At 39.8% G+C, this 25,938-nt stretch overlaps 1 protein-coding gene across 1 annotated transcript in view; it reads left to right on the forward strand.

Annotated features, from left to right (window-relative positions):
* ak5 (adenylate kinase 5) overlaps positions 1-25,938 on the forward strand; it is a gene marked incomplete at its 5' end in the record, with an annotated part of 68,515 nt that overhangs the window by 24,153 nt on the left and 18,424 nt on the right. The window contains 3 exons of the mRNA XM_008279678.1: positions 3,879-3,924; positions 8,353-8,397; positions 20,277-20,440. Of these exons, the coding sequence (XP_008277900.1) occupies positions 3,879-3,924; positions 8,353-8,397; positions 20,277-20,440 (255 nt within the window). The remainder of the gene's footprint in view (positions 1-3,878; positions 3,925-8,352; positions 8,398-20,276; positions 20,441-25,938) is intronic.

Below are 25,938 nucleotides of genomic sequence, written 5' to 3' on the forward strand. Positions count from 1 at the left end.
TACAAAATAAATTAGTAGCATTTAAGAAAAAAACACACAATGAAAGTAAGCCTAAAGAAGAGATTTAAAATAGAATAACAAGTTTGATTAACTTGGTTTGGTTTCAATAAAATCATGGTTTAGGTCAAAATGACTGGTTAAAGTTAGGGAATTATGTCATCATACTTTTAAACAAGGAAACAAACAATCGCCTCTTGTGTTTAACATCGATGTTTTTTTTTGACCCATCCATCCACCCCAACTTCATCTTGACTCTAAAACGTCACCTGACTTCGTCCTTTGCTCCCATTATAAGTACATCTGTTTTTTTAATCAAACGTTTCACATTTTGGTGCATTTTGTTTGGAGAACTAATTAAATCTTGTTAATGGATTTGTTGCTGAACCTCTCGGCAGTTTTGAGCTGTAAACTCCGTTAACAACTGTATTCAATAATTTTGTTTTTTTTCGCAGAGCATCTGTTTTCTATTCAGTGTGCCAACAGCTTTTTCTTGATCTTGTTTTTGCCGGCGCACCTGATGTAACATTGCAAAGCAAGTCGGTTAAATTACCTCAGCTCAGTACGAGAACAATATGTAACACCAATATGTACGTCTGCCTTCACTGAGCCGGCCGACTGTCATCTCACACTGCATCTATGTGAATATTACATGTTTTTCACTCCAATGTGAAGTCAGATGCTCAGTTTTCACACATTCACTTGCTTTTTAGTGGGAGGTGAAAGAAAACATGGAGGTGATGAAGCACATAATGTATTGTTTGGAGGAGGGACAATAGCTTGTTTCAGATTTTAATAAATGTGTTGCATAATTTGAATAGTTTCCTCTGCCAAGCGACTGGCTGGGGAGGTACACAATGAAAAACTAATCTGTCGTCTTGACTTTCCCTTGACGCTCCCACGACTTGGCGCTTGCATGACTGATGTGTTTCTGTGTCCCATTTAAATGATTCATTAACATTTGAATTTGAGCCTTCTCTGTCTTCTAATTATGTGAATATAAACGAGGCAGCACCTAACTGCAGAGTCCATTAGGCGTCTTTGTGGAAAACATTTTATGAATTGTTCCCTCAGATTGTTCCAAATCAGCGATACATTCAATCCAGTGATCAAATCATCATCGACGTTTGCGTGCTTGAAGCTTATTCCTGAATTTGCAGCCAAACAGTTTTGTTTGGATACCGGATAAAAGGATTAAACATCCGGTAAACATGTAAACAGCATTTAATGAGGAAACACATTGTTTCACGATGAAATCTTTCAATGAAGCCATTAGAAATATCAGCATTTAGCGGTCAAGGGGTGCAAATCAGTAGTTACAGGAGATAAATTAAGGCTGCACTGTTCAATATTTTCAGATTATCAATAGGTTACACATGTCTAATGTGTCACATGAAAGATTTTCCCTCCATTTCAGTTCATTATTTAGCTGTCCGGTTCACAACTTCTTGGTATTTGTCACCGTTTTAATTAGAATTATTAGCATTTTGAGTCACCCGTCTCGTATGCAAATGGAAGAATAGTAGGTTTCTATGTTAATCAATACAGTTGACCCACACTGCTTTGTACTAACAACGGCTTGCACAAGCCAGAAGCACATATTTAGCCTTAAAGTCTATTTTTCTCTTTTTTGACAGTCATTGTCTGAGCACTTCAGAAACACAGGTCAACTACACTCACGCTCCTGAATGTCTCCTAAACAGGCTTTTTGTACAGACACAGCGTTGATGCTTTAATCTTCACTCTGCTCTTGACGTTTTTGAACAAGAATGAGGAATTTTATACTGAATTCCCTTTTTTTATACTCAGATTTGATCCGGCTCACTGGGCTTCTCTGAGAACTCAGATATGAATCAAGCATAACATTCAACCACTGCAACATGTTTTCTGTTCAGGAATGCGGCTACATAACTATAATCTGACATCTGAATCAAGAAATAATATTATTTTAGCATTACAAATATCATTTGGGTGAAAGGGCTTCTACATACTGGTATGTAAATCATTACAGACAGAAGAAATGATTTTCATAATTATCAGCACTGTTAATTTAGGGCAGCTGTGGCATAAACCTTGCATCGGGTGGTGGTTTAATACATTTGTTAAGCACTGTATATCTTAACACATACTTCTTTTTCTGTGATTTTACTAGATATTATCTGTAATTTAACAAAACAGGAAAACAAAACATCTGCAAAATACCAGTAAATTGTTCAAAAAAATGAAAAAACTTGTTGTTTTTTCAGTGTAAAAAGCTAAATTTAGTCTCCCTTTATTAAAAGACGATGCCTCTACAAACAAAATGAATGTCTCAAAGGCTCCCTGCTTTTATCCTGACAGCTTCCTCCTCTGCACACATACTTCAAAGATCAGCAGTGACCTCTGTGAAATCATTAATTTTGTACTTTTAGCCTTTAGGAGCATCAAGTATGCAGGCCTTGACGTGCGTGCCTGTTTCTGCCTTCACCACGCTGCTAAATCATGAGAATTAATGACTTTCTAGTGCTAACACTCGAGTCATTAGAAGGTCCTTTGTGCCAGAATGATGCAGATGGCCGAAGCTGAGGAGGGTAATGATGGAAACTTGCAGCCATGAGACTTTGGGGGGGGGGGATTGTTTCTGAAATTGGTCTCAGAATATCTAAAAACAGTTTATGTGTGCTTGAGTGGAAAATATCTGTCAGCCAGGCTTTTGTGCCTGGTTTGTTGGGAGTTTGTTGCTCTGCAATCGTGATTCGGGTAAAGAGGCAGCTGAGGGTTCTTCAGCCTCCGACCATGTGTTTGCTACGGGGAGGCTGAGGCTGTACATGACACTCTGGCTTATTCTTTTCAAATGTAGTTTATCTTTGCTTCTTCATGACTGTCTTGGTCTCTAAGGGCCGGTTTATGGTCTGTTTGAGCTACTTTGCAAGACGTGCTGTCCGAACACGTCGCAAATCAAGTGTTTACAGCTGATCCAACCAGCTGCACTCTGAGGCAGAGCGAGAAGCCAATAAGTCAGCGTGGGTGGAGGGCATAAACTGCTAAAGCCGTTAAAATACAGATAACAGTCAACATTTTCAGACAGTCGATGCAGGGAGACATTCCTACAAAGTGTCACTGATGGTTTTAAAAAAAGAAGCACGATCCTCGGCTCCACTTCTGCCGATCACAGCATGAAGTTGGTATAAAAGTCAGATTTACAGACACAGAATCCTCCAATCTGACGTCATGAAGTTAACAAACCCTCCGACAAGCAGATTGCACATGGCAAGGTTAAGCCTCTCTTGTGTCCATCGTGGACATCCCATATTTCTAGCCTTAATGCTTCAGGATTTAATCTTTAACATGACAGTTCCCTTTGTGCACAAACCCGGATCCATTAAGAGGTTGTTTTTTTAGTTTGATCTGCGCAGAACGCAACCTCAACCTCATTTAATGCCTTTGAGATAAACTGTGAGCTCAGCAGTCAACATCTCACTTTGGAACGCTTTTGGGAAGATTCCTATAGACAGAGTCCAAAATCTCCTGCAAACCCTGACCCTGAAGAATGGAGGCAGTTTAAGCAGATTTTTGTTTCTTGTTTGCAAAGACACATTCAACACTATTAAATGGTTCCAAAATCTGGTTCTTAACTGGTGGTATTGTTCATACTTAATCCTTTGTTTTTTGACTTTTATTTACTTGTTATTCTGTTTGGTCTGTGAATCACTAATGTATTAAAACCATTTATTATCACTCACTGTTTGTTGCGCATGCTTTTGGTATACAATGTACATGCAGTGGCATATTTTAAATCCAAAGACTCAAGCAGGTGTAATGTCCAAAACAATAAATCAAAAACCAAAGAAAATAATGTACCATGCACAAAACTTAAAATCTTACTGTATCTGTTTCTCCAGATTGAAGAAGAACAAGAAACCGGATATGCTGAAGGAACCACAGAAAGTGAGTTGTTTAAAAAACAAAAAAGATTTTTGATTTGTTGTGAATTTCTAGCCTGACTGCCACAATCCTTGAATCACTCTAACACCAAACAAGCATCACAGTTTCACCAAAGGGAAAAACGGAGCAGAATCTGTGATCATCAGTCCACTTGTACATTTATTCTGCACTACATACAACAACCTGAGCTGGTCTCGAGGTCAACAGAGAGCTTCAACTGAACTGTGCTTCTTTAGCTGCCCAACATGCATCACAAGTTTCTCCAAAGTCATGAGCTGCATCATCTTTTGCAGACTTTGTGTACATTCAAACTAGTGATGCACGATATCTAAATACCGATACCGATACCAATATCCGATATTAAGATGTCGCCGATGACCGATATTACTGATGTCGATATTCAATTTATGTTCACATCGAATAATGAGCATAAGTAAGCACTGTGAGAACATGAAGACTATTCAAAAGAATCCTATATTAAATTAGACCACATAGTCTTTGTTATTACGTAACAAAAGTAAAACATATTTTAACATAACTATCAAGTTCAGGACCATTTAAGCAAAAACATCTGTGAAATAGCAGCAATATCAGATGTAGAGACAAAGGCGCTAATGTTAGACAATCATCGGTTTTTCACATCGGCTAAATTTGTTCTTTGGACCGATACCGACATATCGGAAAAAAACACTAACATCAGCCGACACCGATGTGATCACCCATGTATTGTGCATCCCTGATTCAAACCCTTTACAATCTTTGTTTTCAGTACATCTTGTGATATGAATTTCAAAAACCAAGCACAGTGATACACACAGGGCTCAGAGAACAACCTTACCAAAGCTTCTTTTCAGACTTCACATCTATTTCAGCCACAATATGTCGCTGACTCGTTTGGCCTTTTCTTATTTGCATCAGTAGACTATCAGTGGTTTTCACTCTGATAAATAATTACTATCATTATATTTTATCTTATATGATTATATATTTCAGCACATCTGATAAATGTATGTGAACACAAGGTGAAAATGGCCTGCTTGGACGTACAATGGATCATTTTCAACAGACTATCAAAAGACGGGCAACAAACTGGCCAGCCCAGTGTTCAGAGCACATGATCACCAATGAAACCTGATTCTAACCTCATCAGCCCATTAACATAAATATGCGCCAGTAGGGAAATCCTCTGCTGTCTAGTTGGCCAGAAGGCCTACTATCATCCATTCTGATCACTGATTAACAGAAATCTACCCTGATAACTTTGGCGATTTCTTGTCAGTTGTGTAAATAAGTTCTTGTTAAACCTCCAGTAATTATCCTGAAAATGTACTTTATTGGAGATTATAGGAATAAAAAGCATCTGGGCATCTCTTTTAGGTTCGTGAGGATGTTTTACTGTCATCTTAGAGGCTTCTCAGTTCTACCTGACTGACAGGAAGAAGGTATAGACGTAGCAACAGGTTGTCTTTTAACTCAAATCATGATCTTGAGTTGGTGCCTAAACATAACCAGACAGGCTTCAAACCAAAGTAAACACTGAGTGAAAAACAGCAAGTGAAAGCAAAAGCCAAAATAAAGCTTAAATTAAAAAAAATAAATAAATATTAGTAGGATAAAAAAAGCTCCAAGAAGTCCAATAGCTTGCTCACTTGCACCATCACCAACATCTCTAAATGTGTTTGTAAATGCCAAATTGAGGCTTAATGAGCTACTAGAAGGTGGAGGATCTTCCTACTGGCCCATATGTGGGAATGACTTATGTTGATAACTGTCATTTAATGGGTGAAAACAGATGTGGAAGCTCTGAGCAGCAGGTCGCTGGTTCGATTCCCAGCTGGGAAATGTTGTCTACAGGTCATTCTCCTGCTGTCTTTCCACACACATCCTGTTTCTCTCAACTACCACGATCAAATAACGTGTAAAGAACCCTCTTTTCTATATCACAAAAACACACCTCCGTGCCCTCTCCCTCCTTCTTTCATAAAGCCGACTCCATTCAGCTTTTCATGGCAAACAACACAAACCGTTCCATCTCAGTAAATGCCAAATGTCGTGTAGCTGCTATTCGCCAGATGAATGAACTTCTCCCTGCAGCCGCCGTGTGTGCGTGCGTGTCTCTGTGTGTTTTTATCAGCGTCAGTTTGCATCAACAGCACTGATTGTGTAATTTAGGGGGAGGCTCGTCTGTTCGTTCGCCGTTGCCAGTTAGACCTGATGTTTTTCTCGTCTCGTCTGTGCTAAAGCCTCCCTGCAGCGGCAGAGGGGAGGACAAACCTCACATGTAGTCTGCATGTTGGCCAGCAAATTTGCACGAGGCGCATTTATAACACAAAATTCAGTTTGTCTGCAGCAAGAAAGTCAAATCTTACCTCTCTTGGTTCACATTTTGTTGTCCAAACGTGCTGCAAAAAAAGACTGTCAGGATCATGAAGAGTGAACCTCAGCCCTATGTGCTTGCTAACTTGACTTTCTGACTCAAAGAAATTCATGAATAAATGCATATTAATATTATTACTGGTATAGCTGTTGCCACTACTTTGATAAAAATGTAGATGTGGCCATTAATTCTTCTCAATAACTGAAGGTTGTAGCTGCTTTACAGTGTAATAATAATAAAATATTAAACTGCTGGTGAACATTCGTTGCTCAATTAGTCAAAAAATTCATCATGACAAATGCTTGAATGATGCACAGTCTAATTATGCTTTCAGAGGCTCTGCCCCTGCCATCTGTATTTACTTTGTCATAAGTAATAAGGACGCAGCTTCTGTTTCTTCTAAACAAACCGCAGGTGCTGTTGTTGGAAAGACTTTCTGCTCATAAGAGGATTTTTCTCACAGAGCAGGAAATATTAGCAGAACCAGTCGAGCAGATTTGAATTTAGATGAAAAGTTATCACTTTAACCTTTTGTATGAGCTTCTTAAAGCACCAGCATCTGTTGTTTTCTCAGCATTTTGTCTTGTTATAGAAGAAAAAGCACAGGTTTAACTCAACAAAGGCACTGGAACACCTCAAGTTGGCCAAACAGCTGGAAGAATTATTTCCTATGATCTGGTATTACACATATTTTGAAGGAAACATTATACTGTAGTAACACAACGCTCCATCTAAGTGTCGGCTTATACATGATATTCGTGCACAACATGCTGTAGCGCAGATATGCCAAAGTTATAAGAGGAAGCAGCAGCGGTGAGTCGGTGGACCATATACAAAGTTTTTACCCGCTTTGTGTGTGTGCCAGTCATGTGTGTGCACTAGAGCTTACATGTTCATATATTCAGCCCGATCTGAGCCCCACAGGGCAGAATTTCTTACCCAGTACATCCCTGAGGAACAAGTAAAGAAAGGAGCGACTGCTTAGCAGTGAATGACAGGATAGATAATGTTCTTAATGCAGGTTTAGTGTGAAACGGAAGGAACCAAAAGTCTTCCTTAACAAGGAAACTGTGATTGTTTCTGGTTATTAAAGACAAATTACATTTATTTAAACTCACGCTGGGTGTCATGTTTTTAACTTTTGTTTGGCTTGGTCGTATTTTACATCAGCATTGTTCTAAATTAAACAAAATCTTATTTAAGTTAGCTAATAAACCCAGATTATAGCCTTCTAACGCATGAGGATGCACATTGACATGCCTTAAATTCCTTATTCGCTCTGTGAGAGCAAGGCCGCGCAAACAATATCAATCATTTTATCATTTACAAACAGCTTGTAAACAGTTGGGCTGTAAAAGATGAAGCAATGTAAATTAGATGTGTGTGTGTGTGTGTGTGTTTGTGTGTAGTTGTATTGCTCATGTTGTGAGGACACAAATCTCTATGCAGTTACACTGTGGAGTCGAACATAAATCATGCAATTTTAGCGTGAAAGGGTTTAAGAGCAGGTCAAGGGCTCGAATAAATGTCAAGGAAAATCATGCAAGTCGATGTAAAGTCCTGGAACGTGAGTCTGTCAAGGTGTGTGTTTGTATTTTTCCTTCTAGCATTGTGAGGACCAATCTGAGTGTTTTAGCATCAAAAGTGAGGACGTTCTGGTTGTTCCCCACTTTGGGGAAAACGGACTTTAAGGGGTCTGACAAATGCAAATTGTAATTTTAACCAGATATGTTAAAATGTAACACGTAAAAGTCTGAATTTGTGATTTTGAGGTGAAGATGCTCAGCCTTGCTGTTGGCTGCTTATTTCACACATAACTTGTCTTGGAAAAAAAACACCATATGAACACGTTAACAAAGTAGAAAAACTTGATTTTCACCAGAGAGGATGTTGGGTTAGACTTAGGTTCAGGACGAGGACTTTAGTTGTAATGATTCATGTTGGGTTAAGAGGTTAATGAACGCATCGTGTCAGAGACGGTCCTCACAAAGACAGAAATATAAAAGTGTTGATCTGCACCACTTGTTTAACTCTGATTTCTTTCCTCCTGACAGGTTATTGCACAGAACAGAAGACGCCAAAGGTCATCTTCATGATGGGTACGTACATGCAGCAGTCCAACAACCTTCAACACACACGCATCCTTACACATCTCAGCCTGCCTCATTAGGAAGAGTTGAAAACACACATGCAGGATAATAATGAGCAGCCGCTGAGTGTTCAACAGGCTGTTAGTTAAACTGGCCTCATTCATATAAACACTGTCACACACACACACACACACACACACACAGCTGAACAGCTCAGATAAAAGGCTGCGTTCAGAAGCGTTTCATGTCGGTTCTCAGTCGCCTCCATCGGTAGAAAACAACACATTTATCGTTATGTGATGATAATAACAGCGGTGGAAACTGTAAAACCTGCAAAACTTGAATGTGCCAATACAATTCATAGTCCTGCATGCAAAGCGTCACCTATAAAACAGGTGTTAAAATGATAATGAGTGTACGAGGGTTCTTTCACAAAAAGTTTCCAGTCTCAACAGACAGCGTCACAGGAGAAAGATAGTTCAGTGCACTTGGTCCACCGATGTTCAAGCTTCCACGGTCACATCTCGAGCCTCCAGATAGTCTTCAGCATAAATGCTCTGAAAACCACCTTAGTGCGATTTCAGTTTGGGACACAGACAGAAGTCAAATGGTTCATGGTGCAAACAAAAGCTGCTTCTGTTGCCTGATGCAGTTTGGAGGGACACGTTGTTCTGGAGCAACAACATCCAGCTCCAAGCATTCCTCCTCTTTTGTCTTTAATAGCTTCAAGCATTTGAGTTTTTGCAGACAGTGATGTCAGGCTTTATAGGACACAGCTACGCCCTAAAACGGGAGTTACACCTCTTGTTTCTGGATGAAGCCGAGAACTTCTTGAAGAACCATCGCATGAAAGATTTACATTATTGCTTCGAGTCCAGACTGAGTTTGACGATATTATGGGATATTTTAACCATTTTTTTGTTATTTATTTATCATATACTACTTACTGCTGATTTGGGCTGCAACTAATAAGTATGTACTTTAATCTGTTACTTATTTTCTTGAATAATTGATTCGTTGTTTTGCCTATAAAATGTCAGAAAATGGTGAAAAATGGCAAAATGATAGATGTCATTTTTTTTGTCCATGATTCAAAGATCTTGAGGTTACTGTCCTAAAGGAGGAAAGCAACTTGAAAATATCAAATTTAAGAAGTTGGAAGTTTTTTCACTTAAAAAATACTCAATGTGATTATTTGACTATTTAATTAGTTGCCAAATAATTTCATAGCTGACAGCGAATCAATTTATTTTTGTAGCATTGGTGCTGATTGAGTTTTTATTATGTATAATTTGTCATCTCCTGTCTTCTTTATTGTTATAGCTTCTTCTTTTTTTAAGGAAGGAACAAAAACATTAAGACAGCAACCGAACAATAACCCCGCTTCATAAAACACAGAAAAAATTTACATTTTCTGCACAGGTTATCCAGTTATATTGTGTTTAAATAAATATACAAGCACCTGTTTAGTCTAAAAAAAAAAACAAAAAACAGTTGAGGTGTTATAAGGACGTGTTTCATTTTGAAGCTTATCATTTTGAGATATTTACCGTCTTCAGCAGGTTTGATGGTTTGAACCTCCTGTTTCCAAACACCATTTAAGTAAGATGTCTCATAGGAGAGGAAAACTCCAACATTCATGCTGCACAATTTACCTCAGTGTTTCTTCTCACCCCTTGAGGAAGAGCTTTCTTTGTGTTTTTTTTTGTCATTGATTAGTATTCTGTGACAGTGGAGGGAGGCAGCATGGCTCATTCTGCTAATTGAAGAAAGGACAGAAAAAAATAAGGTTAATGAGGAAGCCTCCATCAACTACCGTCAACTCTGCTGCCATTAAAAAAATACTAAAGATACGGCCATTAAAAGATTATTTAATCAGTGCTCTCTGTATCACCCATGTGGGTTTTGTGTATTCGTGTTAAACCCCCTTTTCATTGAAACTAATACGACAAATCCCCCCTGATCTGAACCACCACCAGTTAGTCTGAATATGTGAGAAACAGGCGTTGAGCTTTTTCTCAGCAGGAGCAGATAATTGGAGAAAAATGTCACCGGCATGTTCGGTGTAACAACTGTCACCAGGACTTGGATGCGTCTCCTGAGCAGATTTTATCCCACATAATGAGAGGTTGGCCGCACCGGCTAACATTTCATTCTGTTTACAACCATTTGTAATCATGCTGTCAGTACAATACAACATAAAGTGGGATTTACCGGCAGCAGAAGGTGTCATCTTGTTTGTCTCGGCTGATAAGAGTCTAACATCGTATCAGGAAAGTCTTTCTGTGGCTACCTGCTTTAACTTCAGCTCATATCGTTCTCCTCTGATCTCCTTTAGACATTTTATCAATCACTGCTGTGCCTGCAGGATGCTCCCAGCACTATGTAAAACAGGCTCTGTGAAAGGCAGCAAACACGAGCGTGTCATATATGTAATGACAGACTTGAGTTATGCCTTTTTAGTTGCTGAAGTTATTTTAAAAAGAGCACCCTGACATTAGAATAATCCAGGGAGAATACATGTGAAAGCTTAAACACCTTTTTCAGGTTACTTTGGGGCAACTGTAAACACACCAGCTGCTATATTATGAGCTTATGTACACATCCAGCAGTTACCGAGCTACAAAACTGTTAATTCATTTCTATGTTAGTGCTCAGTTTGTCAACTCTAGTAGTGATGTAATGGATCACAGTGGATCCACACAGATTCCCACCGATGCTTCAGGATTCATTTCAAAGTTTAGCAATCACAGTGTGACTTCTTCAGCTCATTAGAAGATCAACATCACAATTTAAAGACAATGGTCTGAATCGACACCAAAATAATTAGCCATGCTTTCATTAAGATTAAATTTGACCTGGTAGCTGACAAGTGATCGAAAAGTTCTGGGACTGTTCATGGAGCGTGTCACGGTCAAGTATGTGTGAGCAGCAACTGTCAGGAGACCACGTGACACTTCAGTGTCAACAGGGGGACCTGTTTATGCGCCTCTTTGTGACCACTGGTAGGTGCACATTAGCGATTTCTCCATGAACCTCAAACAGAAGCAAAAAAGAAAACATCACATTTTGTGCCAGTCTGCAGTTGGATGGTCCAACTTTCACATGGAGGATCATCTCAGGTGATGAGAGGTGGGTCTGCAGCTACCATCAACAGAAGAAACAGCAGTGTTGGCAGTGAGAGAGCCTGAGGTTTCCAAAACTAACTGGACAAGGTGCACCAGGACCATGCTTCTAAACATTCATGTGGCCGTGCACGGTGAACTTGTCCCCCAGACTCAAACCGTCAGCGACAATGTTGTTCTGTAATGTTCTAAGGAGTCTGAGGGACTCCTTGGTGCAAACTGTGCCATGACTGGGAGCAGTGTATTGTTGCACAAGGAGACCACTTCAACAGGGATGGTCACTAGATTTAAATCAGGTGCTAGTTTTGCCTTTTTACAGGCACAGTCTCTGAATTTTTTGATCCATCCTGTTACCCGCAAACAAACTGTAATGATCTGACTCAACTGATAGCGGCACCCTGCGGCTGCACAGGCTCTGTAATTTCGTTCTAAGTGCATTTTAATTTCTTTTAACGTACTAATTGAATGACAATAAAGTAAATCTATCCATCTATCCAAACATACCTTAGCCTCTGCAAGAAGTAATTCCCCTAAAAACTGGCGCAGAGTTGAAGTTACAAAGTTGTTGTTTATTCACATGAATGGGGCACGTTAAGGCTAAGAAGAGCATTCAGAAAGTTAAAGTTGTGGGTCAAACAAATACCAAGTAGACTTTAGAGTATTACTATAAGCAATCCTGTTCACATAGTCATTATAGGAAAAATAATGTGTCTTGAATCGATGTTGGAAATTACAACATTAATGCCTGTTTTATGTCAAGATCATAAATACATCATCATTTTTTGTTTTTTTTTAAGAAGACCTCTGTCTTTGTTCAAAGGTTAATACGTGGGCCTCTTTTTAAAATCCAGCTGCCACTGCACTATTGTTGGAAAACTGAATGAAGCAGCACATGAATGCCACAAAAATTTAGATTTTTGCACATTCTCAGCTTCCTACATCAAAGATCTTCCACATGATAGCTTTTCATCCAGTATAATATGAATCCATTCATTCTGCTTTACTTTTAGATTTTCAAAGGAACTTTTAAAGTCAGAGTTGCAGCAAGGAACAAGTGCAAGGACTGAATTTACATAGAATAAAGCCAGTCAGTATGAGCAGAGTCATCGGCTTTGAGTGTTTTTTTTGTGAAGTAAAAGTGAATCCTGTCTGCACTGTAAGCTTTGTGTCACCTCTGAGGACCTGGTTTCTTTCGTCAGACATCGGGCCGGCTCAGGTCTTATTGACACAGGATGATGACTCCTCACTTATGCATAAAAATGTTCGTGTCCTCTCGCCAACCTCGTGTCCTCCTGTCGCTCTTTTATCAACCATCTTCTTTGATGCCGCAGCTTCAAGGGAGACGGAGGTTATCTGTCAGACTCTGGTCTCTTATCAGGTGGAGAACAGTTCAGAGTCAGTTGAAAACCATCTGCTTTACCGCTGAAATGATGCTGAAAATTAGCGTGAGAGCATCATCAAGGAATAATATAGTAATGTAAGGGGGGGAGGCTAGGTTGCTAGGAAACAGGAATGAACTATGTAAACAGGAAATGTAGTGCCATAAGCTGTATTAACTGTAGATGCAAGTATCTGTTTATGTATGTCTGTACACATGGAGAAATATGTTAGCAGTTATAATGAGTGAAAAATGTACTTTCATGTAAACATATGAAGGTAATTTAATCATTTAGTCACATTATTGGCAGAGCATTTTGCAACTATAGTCCTATTAAGATGAAAGACCACTCCAAGGAACTCTGTGAAAGAGTTATTGAAAAGCATAAGTCAGGGGATCGATACAAGAAAATGTCCAAGTCACTGAACATCCCTCGGAGTACAGTTAAATCCACCATTAAGAAGTGGAAGGAATATGGCACATGCATAAATATGCCGAGAGCAGACTGTCTTCAAACACTGAGACTAGTGAGGGAGGCCACCACGACACCGCTGACTCCTGTGAAGGAGTTACACAACTGTTTCTTCAACAGTCAAAGCTTTGTAGGAGAGTGACAAAGAGAAAACCACTGTTTCAAAAAGCCCCTTAAATCTTTCCTAGAGTTCACCAGAAGGCATGTGGGAGACTGAAGTCAGCTGGAGGAAAGATTTTCAGTCCGATGAAACCAAAACCAAACTTTTGTGGTTATCGGACCAGGTGCTTTGTTTGGCCGGCACCAAACACTGCATAAACACACCATCCCCACTGTGAAGCACGGTGGTGGCAGCATCATAATGTTTGAATGCTTCTCAGCAGCAGTCTCTGGAAGGCCTGTAAAGGTGGAGGATAGAATGACTACAGCATATTAAAGAGAAGTCCTGATGCAGTGTCCACATGTGCAAGGCCCACTGAGACCTACTCACACAGGTTCAACACTGAAGAATGGTTTTAGTTCACTGTAATATTTGGTGTAATTCAGCTTTATGTTTGCATTGCTGCTAACTTCCCCACCTGCCTCAGTCTGCATGTTGCTAAGCATTAAACACTTAGAGGTAGTTTTATAGACAGAAATCCAATTTCACAAAATGTCAGTTGTGAATTGTGTTGACATCTCACGTTAAAGTTGATAAAAGTTAGCAGCACATGCACCGAGGTTCTCAAAACTGCTTTAATTAAAAGTTGGTAGAGAGAAGTTTTAGCTAATGTAAAGTGGGTTTAGCCATCCAGCACCTCGATAAAAAATTGGAGGAAATGTTAGAGCAGCGTTCTGCAGCAGTGCTTCAGAAAAAGACAGCGATGACGCCTGAGGAAAATGCTAATGTGAGCTTTTACTTGTCATTTTCTCTCACTTTCTGTCTTCTCTCTTTATCCCACAGTGCTTTCTGTCTCACCTCCATCTAATTTTTTATTTCCTGTCTCTACAGAAAATTACTCTTTTACTCTTGTCATCAGATTTACATTTATATAATGAAATCCTGCTGCTGGTGTTTGAGGCAACAATAGTAACTGAGTGGCCCTGACTGTAAAACCAGTTTTTGGTTTTCAAGGGTGCAATTAACCATCAGTAGCATCCACGATGGAATTTTTAATTATGCTTTTTTTCTCCACATGGAGCTGATTAATCAGTTATTCACAGAAAAATAACTGATTACTTAGATAATCATTTAATCAGCTTGTGAAATTTTAGCAATAAAAATACAAATAAGCCCTCCAGTGTAAAAACTGAATCTCTGGGGTTTTTAATCTGCAGCAGGGACAAAATAAGCCCCTGGAAGAAGACACCTTGGTAACTTGTAATGAGGAACAGGCTCATACTTTGTGACATTTTATAGACAAAACAAAACTCCACAGTGACTCTACAGCGATGGTGGCGTTTCTCTAAGAGGCCACTAACAGCTCATGTCTGCATGCCAACCTGCTCACAGTGACGATGCTGATGCTGTACTTTACTGTTAACCATCTTAGTTCAGCCTGCAAGCGTGCTAGTATTTGTTTTTTTAGAACAAAACACACGTTTTGGAGGTTCGGTGACTGATTAAACAAAAAAAATTACCTGACGAACAAAAGCTTCTCAGGGCGACACGAGTGTTTCTGCCAAATGTCACAGCAATCCATCCAACAGACAGTCCACTAAAAGCAGCAAAATGTCATCCTGCTGGTGACTTCAGAGGTGACAATAACAGTAATAACATCATTTGTATGGTGCCTTTCAGTTCGCAAGTGCTTTATAAAGATGAAAGCAAGTAAAGAAGAAATAATTTAATTGCTTATATGGCCTAATAATATTAAATATAAGTGCATTTAGTCCAGAAATAATAACAGGTGAGGTTAAAACTTAGTTGCACTAAAACAGTTAAAACATTAGACAATAAAATAGTTTGAAAGAATGCAACTCCAGAGTCACAGACGAATTCCAAAAGCTGCAGTTTACAGGAAACAACAGCAGCCGTCAGGTTAGCAAACTGCCACACTGAACATTTTAAGTCCTGCAAAGAATGTGGATCATGGAGTGAAGCAGCCCTGCTAGAATCTCTTTGGTAGATTGTCTATTTTAATGGCAGTGCTCAACTCCCTGCCATTATTTTTACAGACGAAACCAACATTCAGGTAACTAGTGTGAACATGCTACAAGAGGCTAAACTGGCATCAGGAGGATTCATCCTCTGGGAACCATAAATGTATATATTCTATCCATCCATCCATCCATCCATCCATTATCAATACACCGCTTAATCCTCACTAGGGTCATGGGGGGTTGGAGTCTATCCCAGCTGACTCAGGGTGAAGGCAGGGGACACCCTGGACAGGTCACCAGTCTATCACAGGGCTACACTTAGAGACAGACAACCAAGCACACTCACATTCACACCTACGGACAATTTAGAATCACCAATTAACCTCAACATGTTTTTGGACTGTGTGGGAGGAAGCCGGAGAACCCGGAGAGAACCCACGCTGCACGGGGAGAACATGCAAACTCCACGCAGAAAGATTCTGGTGCCCCCATCGGGACACGAACCGGCGATCGTCTTGCTGCGAGGCAGCAGTGCTACCAACTGCACCACCCTGCAGCCCAATGTATATATTTACATGTGTAATTCATAGTAATCTATCCACTAACTGCAGTAATATTTCTGCCTGGAATAAAACATCAAGATCTCACTCATTTAGCGAAAAAAAAATGTAATTTAAAAAAAAAAAATAAAAAAAATGCCTTACCGAAGCCATTCAGGTAATGCAAGTCAAGTAGCAGCACAGAGTTTACAGTAACTTGGCAGATCTACTTCTCCAAACAGTGCCGACTGTTGATTCTGTCGGTTAAAATGACTTTACTAACCATTAAAAACTGGTAAAAACTTTTGCCAGCTGGTGTTACATGCTTCTTGTCAACACCAGACAGTTGCAACAAAAGGTCCTATCTATACATCTGGTGGACACTTTTTCTAACACATCCTGTAACGTTGATTCAGTAATTCTGTAAGTAGCTGGAGCACCAGGCGTGCCAGCGCCTGCTGTTAATCCACTTTGGACACTTTTTATCTCGGAAAGGCAACGAAGAAGAAACAAGCCTCAAAACTCTTCAGGAGACCCAACATTAGTTTCCTTGCAGCCCATTTACATGTTTGCATGGAGAGAAAAACTTTTCAGAGAGGTTTGATCAACTCTTTGCAACTAATTTGATAATGAAAGCCATTTGAAATAAAAGTTCCTCACCTCTTAATAGCTTACTTCACCTCTTTCATTTGTTTTTCTGCTACAAAGATATAAAGACTGAAAGTACGATATGTTTGAAGGTGTTTCTTGAACTTGTGACTAAAAACAGCACAAAAAAATGGCAAAAACATTAAAACCAAACCTCAGTTCTCTGCAGAATGTCACATGTCCAGATAATAAGTTCACATTTGTACAGTCTATGTTTATCATTCAGAATAATTCAGACTAACATCCGTGGACAACGTTCTCCAAAGTGTCTCCAACTTGGTGGTTGGTAACAAAAATGAAAAATCTCTTGGCATTTTTTCATTGAGCCTTTCGGTTTTGGTTTGTCGCTTTGAGAGACAGTTTGCTGCCACTGATCTTTGCCAGCATCCGAAGCCAACGTAGAGATCTGAGGCATCTCGGTTAGTGGAGGCGAGAAGCTTGTCACTGCTGCAGCACATTTGTCTTTTACACTGATTTAGTTTTACGTAGAAGTATTTCCTACTGAGGCTGAGCAGAGTTATGTAACAGGCCTGGATTCACAGATGAAGTTACTAAGGAGACTTCCTCTGCTTTCTTTGCCTTATTTCTCTCATCTTCATCTCTGTCTGCTGCTCCATCTCTCTCTGATATCATCCATCTGTCGGCTTGGCTCTTGTCGAGGACGACGCTGTGACAATGCTGTTCACACATGGAGGGACGGTTCAGGCTTCTCAAATCTAAGCCTCCACCAAACTGGAGAAACAAAAAGTGGAGCGCAAACGTCTGCCAAAGCTCAGCAAACTGACTGACTTGAAAAAGCTGCAGACTTCTCTCTTTATTTCTCTGGTTTTATTCTGTTCAGGTTTACACAAAAATGAAAAGGGGAAGACTGTTTACAGCTCCCATGTGTCAGATCTAACCAGATCCACGTCATTAGAAGAGTTTAACTAGTGAGGAAGCAGCTTTTTGTTACACTGTTCAAAACACTGATTATAAAATGCTTCACATAGAGAACAAAAAAACAAAGCACAAAGAATGAAGGTTAAATCAAATCCAAGAGTGAGTTTTAAGATATTTGTAGGATTTCTTTTTTTTTTTAAGCAACATGCTGTGATATCTATTAGTATTTACCTACTAAATTTAAACCAGTTATGTCAATGGAGAGCTCAGTCCAACGCTGGATGACAGTTTGACATCGATGGGTCCCAGGGGATGAGATTACTTTTCCTGTACATCTACCATGATGCTGTGAAATATCTCAACAACTGTGAAAACTTGGTACACACATTCCCGTCCTGCTCGAGATTGTAATAAATCCTCAATGCCATGGCTTTGATGTAATTAAGATGGCGCACACAGTGACTATTACCCCTGCTAGCGTTAGCATCAATAAACTGGCTCACCATGCTGCTGCTTCAATTTGCCTGATTTTAACAAATGTGAAGAAAATGTCACACTTCCAAAAAGTGCAGCCTCCTTTTTAGTAAAGTGCATTGAATTTTTTCAGAAATGCACGAACAAAAGTAACTCAGGCAGAAAGTAGGAGCACAAATAAGACTCATCTTTTCTAAAGCGATGACAATCAGATCCAGTTAATCTGAAAGTCTGATGAGGGAACCGTCTCTGCTCCCAGATCCGGTTTATACAAAGCAGACCAACTAGAAGAGTTGCTAACAAGCTTCTCGGGGCTTTCTGGGTCATTATTTTACTTCTTGGCAGAGGTGTCAGGCGGCAGAGGAATACTTCCAGTGAGTGGGCGTGCAGCAGTTTGATGCTGGAGAAATGAATTAAATCAGCGCTTATGTGCTGAATGTGGAATGAATGAATCTGGAGCCAAACCTCCTCGATTTGCTCCAGACCTTTGTGACTTCGCTGTCATTTCTGTGTGAGACGAACCCCCAGTCCCCCACCACCACCACCACCACCACCGCCGATATCTGCCTCTAAAGAAATGGTGATGAGGACGTTTGTTTTTCAATGCAGCGATACTCGGGCTCAAGGAGAATATTGATGAAGTCGCGTCCTGAGTTTTATTACTGGGCTCAAGGCTGCTTTTGATAAATCACTGCTGCACTCAGCTTCATGGTCGTGTAATGCAGTTAACCTGAGATAGTACCTGCGAGCCGCACAGTGCAGCGGCTGAACGCAGATAGTGTATTCCAAATGTAAAATATGAAACCAGCTAAAAAGTAATTACTAAAAACAAATGAGCGTTTTTATTACTGCTTTGTGTGAATGCATGCTACCTGAGTGTGTTCTTTGTGACTGTTTCAAGGCTGCAGCTAAAACAATTCTTGATTCATGACATCCCATCATGAACTCCCACAGTCCAAAGTGACACCTTCAGATAACGATATCGCATTTACACTCACAATTCTCACAATCAAGAACTAGTGAAGTCTTATTTTGTATTTTATATCTGTTTATTTCATGTTTCAGGTCTGGTTTCTGTTCTTGAACGCTGTACATGCACAGTGATTAATACTTTTGTTTTGAAATGCCCTCTATATGTACACTTGACTTGACTTTTACCTAAAAAAAAAAATTCAAGCATTCAGTTTTCTCAACTCTTGTAAATTTTCTTTTCAGGCAGTTTTGAAGAAAAAAAAAAGGCACTACATGGCCAAAAGTATTCTTCTCCACATTCTGTTTGTACTTGTTGTGTGTATAAGTTTAGGTTAGCTTAAGTTTAAGTTCAGTTTAAATTTAGCTTGAAAAAAAAAAGTTTCCAAACCTTGAAACATTCTGGTTTACATTAACAAAAATTTTTCTCAAATTTCTTGTGTTGAAGTTTGCAAACTTGGAAAACAAAAGTAAATGAACTATTTGCTTTGTATTAACTTTATATTTTCCAGCATTTTATTGGAAACAATACAAGTGAAAAGAGTAGCATTTTTAACTAACAGATAACACCATGACATGTCCACTGTTGATTACTTGCAATGTGGCAATTATTTGATTTGCACTGTATTGTTTTCTGAAATTTTAATTTTTAAACACTTGATTCCATTTATTTTCAGAAAAGGAATCTGAAAATATATGAAGCTAGCTTCAATTTATGTTACTCTTCTTGTTTTGTTGACATTTTAGAGCCAAGAGGCAAAGTTTTCATGAATAAAATGTTCCATTGATCAGGCGGTGAATAATTAACAAACCTCTCTGTAAAAACCTTCAGAATATATGATGAACAAAAGAACAGGAAAGTTTGCTGTATGTAAAAGGCTTCAATAGTTTTAAAAAAGAATATGCATTATAGTTCAAATCTGCAGATACAAACAGAGCAGGTGGAGTAAATAAAAAACCTGAATGTGTATTTTGGATGTTTTATGTCCATTATTCTGAAGGACGACTTGTTATGGAAGTCAAATATCTCAAATCGACCTGTGAATGGAAAACCCATGTTTTTGCCTGCCATGTTTTGGGAGGCAAAAACATGGTTTGATTTTGAAGCAGTTCACGTCTGGTTTCTGTTTTCTGTTCCCTCTTTAACTCACCTACTTTCATTAATACCCTCATACAGACCTTCTCTCACATTCACCATTTCCCAGTGCCTCCCTCCTTCACGCTCTTCTTTCACCTTTCAGTTTCCTTCGTCGTCGTTTTCTCACTCCATAGATTGTTCATCAGTCGACTGATTTCTGCGTCTACCTCTATGTGTCCTTCAGGTGGTCCGGGTTCAGGTAAGGCTCTCCAGTGTGAGCGGATGGAGGAGAGGTTCGGCCTTCGTCGCGTCACTCTGGGCGAGCTGCTGTGCACCGAGCTGCAGTCCCACAGCGACAGAGGACGCTACCTGCAGGACGTCCTGGAGAGAGGAGAGCAGCTGCCCGAGGTCAGTGAGGGCGGATGTGCTGCAGTCAGCATGTAAGGACAACTTAAAGGTCCAGGGTGGAGGTTTTAGCAGCCTCTAGTGGTGACGCTGCTGATGCCTCACTGTACCTGTAAAAGTCCTCTCTAGAGCCAGTGTTTTTTCTGTAAATTGTAGAGACATTTTTCTAAAAACGTAACTCTTCATGTAGTAGAAATATTCCCAACAAATATGAATCCAACCTCACTTTGGAGGCCGTTCTTAAAGAATAGTTTAAAATGAGTTATTTATTGCCCTCGCTTGTTTTGTCTCGCTTCATCAGCCTGTTCTGCAGAGTATAATGATGTGGCTCCAGCTCACCGTCGTTCAGCTACAGGAGAAAAAGCGCTCCGGCGTCTTTGTATTTCTGTAAAAAAAAAATCACAATCAATAGGGCAAAGGATGCGTCTTCCATGTTTTCTCAAAACCGTAGAATTGATTCAATGAAACGTTTGCATGCAGGGAGACGAGCGTCGTCATTAAAATGGATAATCCAATAAAAATACTGGCAGGGCTGCCGTACTGCATGATCCAAATCCTCTGTAAACCTGGAGGTAGGTTCACAACAAAGGAGGTGGTCGTTGTTGTTTCCTGCAAAATACTATCGGTGCAAGACATGCAAGAACTCCACAGACTGGCAGTAGATGTTGTGTAGACACAACCATTCGGCTAGAGATCAGTTGGTAGATGTATTCATTCAGGTGCTCATCCAATTATATATTTGGACAAATTAACAAGCAAAACGTCGCTTTTCTGGGCTTTGAAAATATTTTACAAATGTTTAATGTTCGCACCTAAAGACAGAAAACAGAATTTTCTTTTTTCTACAACACAACAGTCGACAAATTGGAAGTAATGCTGACTTTCCAAGATAATAAAGAAATCCTCTGTAATTCACAGCACCAGCCATCTGTTTCCTTTCCTTTGGAAACATTTCTGCAAGTAGTGGCAAGAAAAGACAGAAGAGAGCTCTGATCTACTAAACTGTAGAAAGCCCATTTTTCACAGACATAATTTCTACACATTCATGAAACACAACTGCACATTTTACTGCCAACTGTAGCTGAGGATTATGCCTGTGAGTATTTGGAATTAATGTAAGAACAAGGTTTGCAGTACGAGCAGCGACAGCACAATGCCACCGTGGTTGAACAGAAAATCAAAGAATAAAAGACGAGCACAGCCCACACTGACAGGTGATCTGTGGGAGGACATGTGCGAAAACCTCCGACAGCTGTGAGCACAAAACTGAGCAAACGCGGTAATAATGTGAAAACGAGATCGCACAGATTGTTATCTTATAAAGCTAGAAGATGAAGTTCGGGTAGAAAATACTGAAAAATGCTGGCCGTCTCCGAAACGTGAAGCACACAGCAGCTTTTAGAAAACCCCAGAACACGACGTAACATGTTGTCCTGCGAAAGGCCTCGTTGAATGCACAGAAAAGGAAGGAGAGGCTGAGATATTATACAGTCGCAAGTGCTTAAAATCACAGAGATTGCACATCTTTGCACAGCGTACCAGACGAGGCCTGACACAGCTGTCTGAGTCTGTATCGGAGCTGGAGACAGAAATGAGCTGACAGACTGTGTAAACCAGATAAATTATGAACATCTCCAACACTCTCACAGGGAAACACAGTCTCTGAGCAGAAGTAAACACGATCATCAGGGCGGAGAATCGACTTTAGCCATTAGCCAAATGCATCTTCATTTCTGCAGACAGTGGACAATCTGTTTTTGGTTTATGGAGGCTATGCGGCATGCGGCCACTCATTAAATGTCACTGTGGCGATGTTAACAAGCTCAGTGAGTCGTGAAAGCCGACTCTGCCTCGTAGGGAATTCACTCGAACCGATACTTCAGGACTAAGTCGATGCCAAAATTCAGAAAACAAGAGTGCAGTTATTTTTTTTATGGCACTGGAGGCGATGGACGATGACATCAGCAACAGGTCTGCAATGACTTGTTCAACAAAAATAAACAGACACACAAAGAGACATGTAAGGAGACAATTAGTGCTGGAGTTGGATGACAAGTTATAGAAACCAAAAGCCTGAATGCAGCAGTTTCACAGAGGACACAGACATCACAGCATTGTTTCAACTTTAGAATAATATCTCAATGTCGTACCTTAAAATGTCACAGTTGTTGTATCAGTGCACCACATGCAACACTCACAAACTATCTCCATAGACTTGCATGTTAAAATCTCTGACTTTACAGCAGGAATAAACATGTCTAAAGCCTGGTATTAAAAAGGTTTTGCTCCCTCTAACTAATTTCTCCATTCATGACAACTGAAATTTTATATAATTCCACCAATTTAAATGATGTTGAGGCTGAAAGTGATGCATAACTAAGGGTGTGCCGACTTACAGTCTATGTTTGCTTTTCAAAAAAACAAAGAGTAGGTGTAAGTCTACAATTGGCTAAAACACCTTCAGGTGGGTAACCTAACTAACACCATGTGCTTCCTCTAATTAACCAACGTATTTGTCCTGCAGGAAGACGTATTGACACATTGAAGCTGCTTCTTTGCCAGAAGTCAAAGAGTTGTGCTCAAATTGAGTGAAGTTCAGCGTCAAACTCTGCATAAACATCTGCACAGTGAAGCTCAAACATCCAGCTGAAAAAGCAAAACGCATTTTTTCCAGACACAGAGGAGAGGAAGCACAAATGTTAATAATGCACACTGGGAGTCTAATGTGTACAATTCATTACCATAATCATACATTTTCCGCAGTGTGACTCCAGCAGGACTCTGGCAGAGCAGCAGGATAATCCTTTTTAACTGGTACCTTTCTGTCAGTCCCCACACACACACTGGTAATGTCATACATTATGTAAATGACTGAACAGGAAAGGTGCAAATTTTCGTATAATTTTTGACTCCTTACTTATTGCCCAGTGCTGCAGGAATGGGAGGCTTTCAGCAGCTGTCATGGTACAGGACGAGTTTCTTGGAGATATTCTGTTTTTGCAGTCTTTCAGTTATTGATGCTCAAACAAAAATAACGATGTTTCCAGCTGTGCTTTGTCTGCACTCTTTGCAATAAATGCAATGCAGAATATTTCCTACAGGTTGAGAATTTTGCTCATGGTGCTTTGAGTAAAATTCTTGTTGTTTTCTACAGAAATCCTCCAAACACCTCACGTACATCAGTGGACTTCAGCTTCTAGTCCCAACTCAGTACAGCGCTCACACAACTCAAACAAATCAAAAATCAATTTGAAAAGGGTGAAAACGAGGCATCGTCAAGTCAGATTTAGCTCAGTTGAAAACAGAATTCTTTTATCTAGCCAAAGACAGACCTGCTGAAGGCACACTGGAGGGACCTTTTCACATGAAGGATATCCCAAACTCAATCCCAATAACACATCAGGGTTGATCATGGCAATTTTAATTTAATCAGAATCAACAGGAAGCTAAGATTGGTTGTTTGTTTACATCCGTTGCCACATGTGGATGTGAAATAACTTCCAGCAGCTGCTTCATACACCAGCAGGAACACTGACATAGATTATCCCAGCTTGATGTGACAGTAGTTGGTCATTAAGCCTCAGAAAAAAAAAAAAAAAACTTTGTCAAGGTGCTGCTTTACTTCCTAAATTCCTAAAATGCTCAACAGGACAGTGCCAGCCTCCATTGGTCACCACAGCATGAAACAGGAACAGGCTCCACCTGGTGGTGCAACCAGGAACTACAGCTAATCTTCTACAATACTTGTGCATTACAATACAGTGTGTATTATGTAGGACAGTGTTGTCCGGTATCAGCACTCTGTTAATATTAATGACTTGGAACACATCAGGAGCCAAAAATACAACAACAAAACAACTAGAAAAACCTGATCAGGACATCATGATTGTGACCTTTATAGTGCTCATAAGATAAATCCTAATAACCAAGTAGCGTTAGGGTATCCAGGTTTCCCTAAAATTTATACGAGTCAAATTGAGTTGGGCACCAGAAGCACACAAGATAGATGAGAGTCAACTTCAGCTCTATTATTTAACGCAGGTTTTATACAACCCCATTCAGAATCAACCACATGGAAACATCTCACAGTCAAAAATCCATTCAACCAACAGAATCAGAAACTAAAAGTCAGAAACAAACAAACAAGAACATTAAATATTTTGGGGGCTCCTGATAAATATATTTTGTTAATTAATTAAGATAAACTTCCAAATAATTCCAGTTCAAGAAAGCTCATTTGTATTCCACTTTAGTTACGTTAGTTCAATTGTGTTGCTTAAATGTGTTGGTGAGGGGCTAAGGAGGCCAGGAATGAGGGATAGTACACCTTAAACTGAGCCAAGAGGACAGGGGAGAAGCTTGGACATTTCTAAATTAAAACAAAATATATATATGGGCGACTTACCTTAACCAGACTTCATCAGAGTCACAGACATCCACCACAGTCCAAGCAGGCCAGAGAGGTAGCTGAAGCTAAATCCAACCATCAGCTCATCGTCAGCAGCTCATTATGACCCAGAAACGTCCACAAATCCAGCTGGTTCTTGGATCTAAAGCCATTTTGTTTACTTTCTATGCGTCACAATTTTAAAGCAAAGAAACTGGATTAGTCTTCAAGTGATCTCCTGCCTCCTCCATGCTTCCTTTGTTAGCAGCAGCTCACAGGTGGGTCTGCTTTGTCACCTCACTTCCTCCACACACTTCCTGTCAGGTTAAAAAAAAGAAAAGAAAAGAAAAAAATGGGCTGTTCTGTCGCTTTTCTGTTCCTTTCTGCTGCAACTAATGCTGGACTTCTCCTGTAGTGTCTCAACAAGATCAAAATTTGTACCCAAGCAAGAGAAGAAAAAAAAGAAGATGACTATACAGCTGTAATCAGATTTTAGTATCCGCATACCAAAAAGGTTTGTTTTAATTGGGGAAATTACCCACCCTGTCCGAGAGGAAGAGACTGGGACTGACATTTAATTTAGAAAATCCCAGTAAATTAAAAAAAAATTAAAATTAAAAAACAGTACTACGATCAAAGTACATAAAAGTCAGGTAAAATCATCTCCAAGGATTTCCTGTCAGTATTACGTCAATCAAACAGCTCATCACTACTTACGGGATTGATGGCAACATGCAGAAAATGTTTATCTCCGCTGTCTTCAGGAAGAACTCTCTCTGTATCTATGATGAACAGCTTGGCGCAAAACAGTTGCCCCGGACTTCTTTTTTTTTTTCTTCTAACTTCATCTCTGAGCAATCATCTGTCATGAAAATATCACTGAAATCACAACACAGCTGTTGTTTTTAATAATGTACATGATGAGTCTGCCTGTCAACACTGCATTTATTAAAGCAGTAGTTTAGTGGTTCAGAGCTGCAGCTTGAGTGACTGCTGGTTATCGTGTAGTCTTAATCAGCTGCACTTCAGTCACTATCTTACACATGTTCCATTGTCTGACAACAGCACAAGAAAAATACGCAACTGAGAAGAGCGTTACTCAGATTTCGGTGTT

Source organism: Stegastes partitus, unplaced genomic scaffold, assembly GCF_000690725.1.
Source record: "Stegastes partitus isolate 25-593 unplaced genomic scaffold, Stegastes_partitus-1.0.2 Scaffold167, whole genome shotgun sequence".
In the NCBI taxonomy this organism is placed as follows: Eukaryota; Metazoa; Chordata; class Actinopteri; family Pomacentridae; genus Stegastes; species Stegastes partitus.